Genomic DNA, 9,631 nt, shown 5'->3' with positions numbered 1-9,631 from the left:
GCCTCCCAAGTAGCTGGGACCACAGGCGCCCACCACAACGCCCGGCTATTTTTTGGCTGCAGCCGTCATTGTTGTTTGGCGGGTCCGGGCTGGGGACTTGAACCCACCACCCTAGGTGTACGTGGCTGGCGCCCTAGCCAGTTGAGCCATAGGCGCTGAGCCTACCCTTTTCTTTTCAGTAAATACCAAAATACAAAATGTATAATCAGAAAATACAAAGATCAACCCAACTATAGGAAAGCAACTAGTGGTTCAGGCCTCTTATTCAGAAGCAAGTTAAAGAGACTAATAATTTTAAAGGTAAGAGCATTCAAAAGGAGGGGTCTTTTCCAAAATGAAGACACCACCCACAATACTACAAACTATGGGTAAGACAATGATGAGGTTTTAGAACCTGATTACTTCTTTACACCTCTTGAACTTAAAAATGTATTTTTTTATCTGCTGATTGACCCAACCCAAAGGAACATGATTTCAAAAATGTCTGTGCAGTTTAGGAGGCCTCAGGACTCAATGAACATGCCTATCCAGCTCACCTGGAAACCTGTTCCCTTCAAATGCCATCTCACCACTTCAATATGATGAGACACCAAGTGCAACCCCAGAGGCTCGCCGAGGCATTCTGAAACTAAATCCAGACCACCACAGCTCCCGAGGTTGCATCTCAACACACCTGGAAATAGATGACCACTGCAAAGACAAAGATGGTGGCGATCAGATTCATGAGGTTGGGGAGGTTCTGGCGGTAGAAGGCCTCTCGAAGGGCTCGGACTTTGTCAGTGCGTGTGGCCAGAAGATGGAACAGAGCAATGATAGCACCTTCAAATTCCATTCCTGTTGGCAGAGGAGGGAAATGTGAAAGAACAAGCATCTCAGTTGCTTCTGGTCTTCTCAATGGCCAAAATAAAGACAGGAAAATAGATTTAGTTGTAAGATTCATGACTTAACCCTACAGCCATAGGATACAGTATGGATTTTTCTAATCTCTCATTTCTATTTCTTCTGTAGAGAATTCTAACTACAGAAATGGACTGCACTACTTTTTTGAACTGAGTTAGTTGTTCTCATTTCTTAGACACATGAGTCAATGGCTTCTAGAGATGAGGAATGATGATCACCAGTTCATCCTACTCAACAGCTCTGAGGTGCAAGTTGCCTTTGGCCAGGGTGCTTTGGGTCTGTTTCTCACCCTGACTAAAAAAGCAGAGGATGAGACTGGCACGTACCACGTGGTCTGATCCAAATAGGAGCTCGTGTCCTGCCGTGACATGGTGTAAAGGATGCAGGCCTAGTAGCAGAGCAAGCTTACTCTGGGACTGAGAAAAGGGACCCAATCTAGGATCAGGTAGCAGAGCGACAAGTGAGGGGAAGCTGGGGAACATTCTTAAGGCCTAGAAGTTTCAGGAACTGCCAAGAAATTTACTTAAAAAAATAAAAACCTGAAGTAAGAAACATCACTGTGTAACCTTTGCTGTTCCAAGATGGCGTAACTACCCTACAATGGAAGTCTGGCAACTCTCGCTGCTTTCATGAGCAGCAAGCTGATGTTACTTCCAGACACGTGGTCTCTGTGGGCAGTGTGCCGTCAGTGCCCTTTCAGGGGCCAGTACGCCTGGGATGGCACTTTCCTCAGACCATCTCACTGGCATCGCCATAGACCTCCTCTGCCACCTCTGGGATGAGGCTTCTGTGAAAGAGACACTCTGTCCTAACAACCTGTGGCCTCCTCACCTCTCCCTGTGCTGGTCTTAGGAAGCAGCCTCTTTCCTCTGCCCTGAGCCAAGCTGTAGCAGAGTTCCAAGTGCAGCTACAAGGTTGCCCTGTGAGTTGTACCCTCTGTGCAGCTCTCCTTGCCCTCCCCAGGGTCTCTCTGGTACCATTCATGGCCCACATGTGTGCTGCTAAGCAATTACCCTTCCTGAGTACACCTGTGGTCCAGCCAGGCCCCGGACATGAATAGTCGACACTGACACACACCGACTTCAAAGCCTAAGACAACTCACCTTTGCTTCTCAGTTTTCTACCACCCTTAGACAACACTTTGTACTGAACTCTGTTACCCACGGAGCCCAGGGTCCTTACCTCGGCCAGTGTTGACAGTGGTGGGGCTGAATGCCTTCCATACAATGGTCTCACAGATGTTAGTGGCAATGAAGAGGGAAATACCAGAACCCAGGCCATACCCTTTTTGTAGGAGTTCATCCAAAAGTAGGACAATTAAGCCAGCAACAAAAAGCTGTAAAAATTTAAAAATAAAAGTAAAGAAACCCAAATAGACTATGTGTTACTGCTCCCCATGGACATGGTTTTGTACTTCTTCAGGAACTGGGTTTTCTGATATAAATGTTAAAGGCTCAATGAAAGCACAGTGTCAGCTACAGACAGGGGTCAGTGGTGCCTTCCTCAGCTGAACTCAGGAGGGCAAACCCATTCTCTTTGGCTTTTCCTCAGTAAGAGTGTCTTTTAATCACGGTTGAGGTTTTTTGAGAATTATACAGAGGGTATGAGGGTCTACTGAGAAAGGTGATGTTAGCATTAAGTTACCTGAATGGTGATTAACAAGCAGATTCCAGCACCCATTTCAGAAGGGTCCCCGTACATTCCTGTCATCACGTACACGATAGATTGGCCAATAGTAATGATCATGCCAAATACTAGAATTGAAAAGAAAATGTGTGCTCAAAGTGTGACATTACATGGTAAAAGAAGACAGTTATAGAACACCTACTGAGTGTCAGGCACTGTGGAGAACAAGGATGAAAAATATTGATATTGCCTCCAAGGAGTCTGGTTGTAGAAACATGTCAAGTCATTTGAGAGCTGGATGGCCCAGGAGCTGAACGGCCCATCTGGGTCATCTCTCCATGCTCACTATCCAGGTCTGAGTCCAGAACACAGAATACTAACTTTGTGATAAACTGATCTCTTCCTAAGTTTGTATTTGAGTTTAAGTTTGAGACTGCTACCAGTCTCTTTTGGTCTAATAGACACTTTCTTTTTCACAGACTGTCTTAGTTCCTTTGATCTCAGTATATTTCACTGTTAGGCACAATAGATCAACACTTTTTTTTTTTTTTTTTTTAAAGACAGAGTCTCAAGCTGTCCCCCTTGGTAGAGTGCTGTGGCATCACAGCTCATAGCAACCTCAAACTCTTGGGCTTAAGCAATTCTCTTGCCTCAGCCTTCTAAGTAGCTGGAACTACAGGCGCCCACCACAACGCCTGGATATGTTTTTGTTGTAGTAGTTGTTGTTTTAGCTGGCCTGGGCTGGGTTTGAACCTAGAAGCCTCAGTTTATGTGTCGATTCTGGGCGGTGCCCTTACCACTGAGCTAAGGGTACCGCCCAGAATCGACACATTTTATTAGTTCCCCAATACTAGATAGTTTCAAAGCATGGCTTAGGCTTCAGTTTCAGTTTTTTGACTTAGTCTGTCAAATAAAATATTTACAGATAAAAGAACTGAGACTTAAGAGCTGTCATCTCACTTCCCCCAAGTTATAGAGCTGGTAAACAGTAGATCTGGACTGAGACAATCACCTGTCCCTTCAGCTAAACTCTTCCAAAAACTCCCTGAAGAAAAATTGTACTTGTCAAGTAATGACTACATGTCAGGTACTGTGGGTATGATTATTCAATTTAATCCTAACAAGCCTGAAGTAGATGTTACCTTCAGTGGTGACAAGGGAAGTCTCCAGGTCCTCCTCCTCCTACTCTATGGCTCCTCCCTGGGGCACTCCAGGCACTTTCCCCTGCTTTGCCGGGTCTATCCCACTGCCCGGCACCTTTGCTTGCCCAAACTGCATTCTTACACCAATACAGACCATAGAGCCCTACAGGGCTGGTGGGCCAAGGAGGTTACAGCAGACAGAGAAAAACTGTTTTGATGTCCTGAATGTTACAGCAAATTCAAGTTTTCAACCATAGACATCAGAACATTATTCACAATCTTTCTTACACTTTTGGGCTCCGTTGAAGAGAGCTCGGTCTTTTGGGGTGTCACCAACTTCAATTATCTTGGCACCAGCCAAGAGTTGCATGATAAGGCCAGAGGTGACAATGGGAGATATACCCAGCTCCATTAATGTGCCTTGAAAAGGAGGAAGCAAAGCAAAACCATCATCAGCTTGGAAAAACAGGGCATTATTTTAAAAAACGAACAAACAAAATTTGGCTGGGTACCCCTTACACAAATCCAATGTGTTTCAGTTTGCTAGAATCATTTAATTTACAGAACCCCAAAATACCAGTGTTTAAGAGTTTAATTCAATCCATTCTGTTCAGCCTGCCAGGCAACATCTTATTCTGTTTAGGAAGTCACATGGCTTCTAAATAGATTGCTACATTTAAATTCAACACAAACAGACTCATTCTGGTTTTATAGAGATAAGAAGGGTTCGTCTCTTCATCAGTTAATAAAAAAGGATAACATTCAAATATTTTCCAGAGTCTGGAAAGGGGGCCTATACAATTGTATCTAGTTGTGAATAAACCTCTACTTCCCATTATGTTAAAATAAGCTATACTTCCAACTGATTTAGAACTCAATTTGAACTATATTTAGAAAATGAGTTAATCAAATGCTGTTATCAACATACACATTCAAAATCCTCCCTAGTCCCTACAGGTAAGTGGTTGGAGTATACAAAACAGTGGTACATATTTTTTGACACATTTATATAACTTATAGATATGAAAAAAGATGCATCTGAAAAACAAATTACATATTTTAAAGAATGTTATCAATGGAAATGTCATCATTTCAGGTATTTAAAACATATTCTAGTTTTTCCATACTTTTTTATTCTTTACAACTCAGACTTATCTTGTTATTTCAGGTTTTGTACTGCATTCAATCATAATTCCAAATATGACCATATGCCTTGGTGCTAATAAGGCACCAACGTAACACACTAGCATTCTTCACTCTATTTTCCAAGCTACATATCTTCACAAACACTCTCTGAGTTCCATATAAAGCCAAAGCCTCTAATTTAACTAAATGGCCCTTAGTTAAGTCCACACTATAGAGAGAAAAGGCTGAGAGAGCCAGAGTCCTACCTCTGTTAGAAGCCAGAATCACTCTCATCCAATAGAAAGGGTCGGCTGAATCTGAAGACATGATACCAAACAGAGGAATCTGGAAATAAGCAAAGAGGAGTCAGCATACTGTTTCCAACCCACTCTTACCCCTACTCTGATACAAAACACGAAACCTGCACTTACCTGGCAGCATACTAAGAAGATAAAGAGGGTGATAGCAGTCCACAGCACTTTCTCCTTAAACTGAATCTGGAGTAGTGAGAATAAATTAAGCCAGTGAGTTATTTTCACAAGCAAATTAATAAAAATGGACTCAAATCAGTAGGCCAAACAAGGTACCAACATGAGTACTACAACATAAGTATAGGTACTGAGCTCTTCACAGGCATCAGCTCAGTTAATGCTTCTACATTAGAACATTATTATCTTTATTTTACAATCAGAAACTTATCCCAAATCCCACAGTTAAAGTGACTTTGGGTACAAAGTGGTGTTCTTAACCATTAGCATTAATAGTTAAGACCCAAGATCAAAGAATATTGCAATAGAAAATGACTTATAGGGCGGCATCTGTGGCTCAGCAGGTAGGGCACTGGCCCCGTATACCGAGGGTGGCGGGTTCAAACCTGGCCCTGGCTAAACTGCAACAACAACAATAAGAAATAGCTGGGTGTTGTGGCAGGCACCTGTAAGTCCCAGCTACTCGGGAGGCTGAGGCAAGAGAATTGCCTAAGCCCAGGAGTTGGAGGTTGTTGTGAGCTGTGACGCCACAGCATTATACTGAGGGCAATAAAGAGAGACTCTGTCTCTATGAAAAAAAAATGACTTATAAAATAAACAAGTCTTTCAACACCTGAACCATCATTATACTTTTTTTTTTTTAGAGACAGAGTCTCACTTTGTCACCCCTGGTTGAGTGCCCTGGGGTTACAGCTCACAGCAACCTCAAACTCTTGAGGTTTGAGCAATCCTCTTGGCGCAGCCTCCCAAATAGATGGGACTATCAGTGCCTCCCATAATGTCCAGCTATTTTTAGAGGCTGGTCTCCAATGCCTGAGCTCAAGCAATTCACCTGCCTACACCTCTTAGAGTGCTAGAATTATAGGTGTGAGCCAATGCACCCAGCCACAATCACTTTTCATTTGAAAGAATTCGTAAATAACAAAATCTTATTTTTTTTTTTTTTTTTGAGACAGAGCCTCAAGCTGTCCCCCTGGGTAGAGTGCTGTGGCATTACACCTCACAGCAACCTCCAACTCCTGGGCTCAAGCGAGTCTCCTGCCTCCGCCTCCCAAGTAGCTGGGACCACAGGTGCCCGCCACAACGCCTGGCTATTTTTTGGTTGCAGTCGTCATTGTTGTTTGGCGGATCCGGGCTGGGGATTCGAACCCGCCACCTTAGGTGTACGTGGCTGGCGCCTTAGCTGGTTGAGCTATAGGCGCCGAGCCAATAACAAAATCTTGTCATTCTGGAGTCAACTAATTGGGAATTGTTCAATAGTGTATTTTCTATGAATTAAGGGTAAAATAAGGTGCTATGTGATACTTGGGGAGGACAAAGAGAGCTGCATGTTTATCCAACTTATTAACTACTAATAACATCTGTTTAATAATTTTTATACCTTCTCAGGTAGGTGAGTCAGATAGGTGACAAGAATCACTTTTACTAATGACTATTAAGTATCATTAGAAAAGCTTACAGCCCTCATCCCCTACCTCTGTCACTAAGTCGCAGAGTGGGGAACTCTCTTAGGTGTTCTGCCCCTAAAACCGAGCATCTTGGCTGCGTGCAGTGGCTCATGCCTGTAATCCTAGCACTCTGGAAGGTCAAGGCAGGTGGATAGCTTGGGCTCAGGAGTTCGAGACCAGCCTGAGCAAGGAGAGCGAGACCCTGTCTCTACTAAAAATAGAAAAAAACTGAGGCAAGAGGATCGCTTGAGCCTGAGTTAGAAGTTGCTGTGAGCTGTGACACCATAGCACTCTACCCAGGGCAACAGCTTGAGACTCTATCTCAAAAATAAATAAATAAATAAAACTAAATGTCTTCACTTGCTGCCTACACTGCAAGAATGGCTCTAGAGCACTGACACACACATGAAAGACTGCAAACGGAGGATTCTGAGATGATAGTATCTTGTGAGAGACTGGCAGTATTAAGTGAACAGAACTGTGTTAAGAACACTTTTTAGTTTGAGAGGAAGAGAAGTCTAGGTGAGCTGGGACTCAAAGTCCTGGTCAGCACAGCAGAGAGGTGAGAGGAGGGTGAGGGAGGGAAGCTTCATCTGTATTCACAGCTGCCCCTAGCCTTGGTATCACCGCCTGAGCTCTACCTCCTGCCAGATCAGCTGTGCGTAAGATTCTCACAGAAGCATGAACCCTACTGTAAATGGCACACACAAGGGATCCAGGTCACACACTCCTTATGAGAATCAAAGTCTGGTTACCTGAGGTGAGATAATGTGCTTGACTCATCCTCAATCTCCCCCGCCACCAGTCCATGGAAAAACTATCTTCCTTGAAACCACTCCCTGATGCCAAAAAGGTTGGGGACCACTGCTCTAAACCATACTCTAGCCCCTTCCCTCCTGCCTTCCAAAGCCATGTTCTCATATGCCTGCCTTTTCACTCAGCTTCTATGGCCCCCCACCTACCTTTATGTTCTATCAATCTGAACTGCATCTCACAATCTTCCATTCAAACATGCTGTCCTCTTGTCTTGTTTGCATTTGCAAACTATATAGTACTCTGCCTGGAGTTCCTTTCCATCCCCTTCAAACCACCATCAGACACCACCTCTCCCAGTGTTAATCCTGAGCCACTGCTATACCTTGCACATATTTCCCTTGCTTCACCTACCACTTAGTTACAAGGCCAAGGTCGCATGACTATAAAGAGTGGTAAAAGGTGGGACCTAAGCCTGCCTGTCTCCAGAATCATGCCCTTCCAGTAGGCTAGAAGTGAGGGGTAGAGCTTTGTACATTAACTTATCAAAGGCAGCACAAATGTGGGGCATTTATGTGAAACTATTTTAAGTTAAAGTAGCAGACTCCAAGGACCCAAGTGTCCTTGTAGATGTCAACTACACATAAACATATAGGAAAGCACTAACAACCGTCTGAAAAGAACATGGAGACAAAACATTGTACTATTCATTCTCTGACCTATGAACTGAATGAAACTTCCTCCTTGTTTGACAGTTTTACTTACACTGGCAACACTCCTTTTCATGTAAATTTTGTTAAAGAGTCAACACACCTCTACGTTTTTTAATTCTTTGTTTTAATGCACCTGCAGACAAAAGCAGATGACTTCAAAATGCTTTTATTCTCAGTACTGTCGACAGCTACATACAAGGTACAACAAACTCATTTATGCAGACTGAAGTGACTGCTCTTCCCTTCAGCAGCTGGTCACGAAGGGCATCTTCTAGGAAAAAACTAACCCAAGATCTGCTTCTGCTGGGGGTGAGGAAAGGAAGGTAACTCAACCTGGGTATCCTGAGGCCTTATTCATTCACCGCCTGCATCCATTTTTGGGACAAGGCAAACTCGATGCTTTATTTGCTGAGCCACATCCACCAGAGATGCTCCAATTAAAGCACGATGAATTCGGGGGACTTTCCCACATAACCAGGACCCTCCGAGAGAGCTCCGGAGTAACACGGTACACACGACTACACTCCAGGGGGAAGAGAAGGACGAGCGAGTCTCCATTTGGCTTGATGAAGCCATTTTTTAATTGTAAACTTCCAGCGCCCAGTTTCCCGAGACTTTCCTTGACGGCGATATGGGGAACTTACCTTTCTCTCTGGCTTCTGAATTTCCGGCAGGATAACACAGAAGGGCTTGATGACTTCCAGAAATTTGACTTGGTGGGAAAAAACAAAAGAGGAGTTAGGGCCCATAGAAACCACCCTCCCAGGCCGAGTGCGAGCAGGGGTCAGGGCTGCAGGCCGTGCCTGGGGCGCGTGGGGACCCCAGAGGGAGGCCGGCTGCGTTCTGCCGGGGCCCGAGCAGGCCTGGCCGGTGGGCGCCTGGCCGCCTCGGGGAGGGGAAGGGGCAGCTGATCCGTCCCGGTAGCACCAGGGCTGCCCCAGAAGGACTCACTCGCCATGGCGGCGGCTGCTCAGTCTCCGGATGCCGCTTGGGCTCCGCTCCACTCCGCGAGACGCGACGCTTCCCCCGGCCCAGCCCGCCCCGAAGAACTACACCTCCGCCGAGAGACACGTCAGTGCTAGCGCCCCGGCGAGCGGCACGGCGCTGCGCGGTCGGGGCGGGGCCGGGGGTGGGCCGCAGGCCGCGGCCGCTTCCGCTTCCTGCCACGCGCGCCGGCCCGTTGCCGGGCGGCGCGGCTTCCGCCGAGACCACAACTCCCGGCATGCAGCGGAGACCTCGGGGCCTGTCGGGAGGAAGTGCAAGCTCGTGGCCTGCGCGGGGCACGCCGGGACTGGGCGTGCGCGGCGGCGCAGACTCGGTAACGCGCCAGTACGCGGGGGAAGGGGCGTGTGGAGACCGAGCGGGCGCGGGCTTTCCGGGAACCGTGGCGAGCGTGAGGTGCCCAGTTCTTGGGCGCGCGGCTCCGCTGGTAGGCG

General features: G+C 46.1%; 1 protein-coding gene across 1 annotated transcript in view; it reads right to left on the bottom strand.

Annotated features, from left to right (window-relative positions):
- SEC61A1 (Sec61 translocon alpha 1 subunit) overlaps positions 1-9,369 on the bottom strand; it is a 16,050-nt gene extending 6,681 nt beyond the window's left edge. Inside the window, exons 1-8 of the mRNA XM_003796191.3 lie at positions 9,147-9,369; positions 8,840-8,907; positions 5,225-5,290; positions 5,060-5,138; positions 3,957-4,088; positions 2,545-2,654; positions 2,083-2,236; positions 674-834 (exon numbers count right to left, since the gene is read on the bottom strand). Of these exons, the coding sequence (XP_003796239.1) occupies positions 674-834; positions 2,083-2,236; positions 2,545-2,654; positions 3,957-4,088; positions 5,060-5,138; positions 5,225-5,290; positions 8,840-8,907; positions 9,147-9,153 (777 nt within the window). The 5' untranslated portion in view covers positions 9,154-9,369. The remainder of the gene's footprint in view (positions 1-673; positions 835-2,082; positions 2,237-2,544; positions 2,655-3,956; positions 4,089-5,059; positions 5,139-5,224; positions 5,291-8,839; positions 8,908-9,146) is intronic.
- Between the last annotated feature and the right edge of the window lie 262 nt (positions 9,370-9,631).

Source organism: Otolemur garnettii, unplaced genomic scaffold (assembly GCF_000181295.1).
Source record: "Otolemur garnettii isolate 467f Iridium unplaced genomic scaffold, OtoGar3 scaffold00101, whole genome shotgun sequence".
Taxonomy (NCBI): Eukaryota; Metazoa; Chordata; class Mammalia; order Primates; family Galagidae; genus Otolemur; species Otolemur garnettii.
This window is presented reverse-complemented; position numbering and strand designations above follow the sequence as displayed.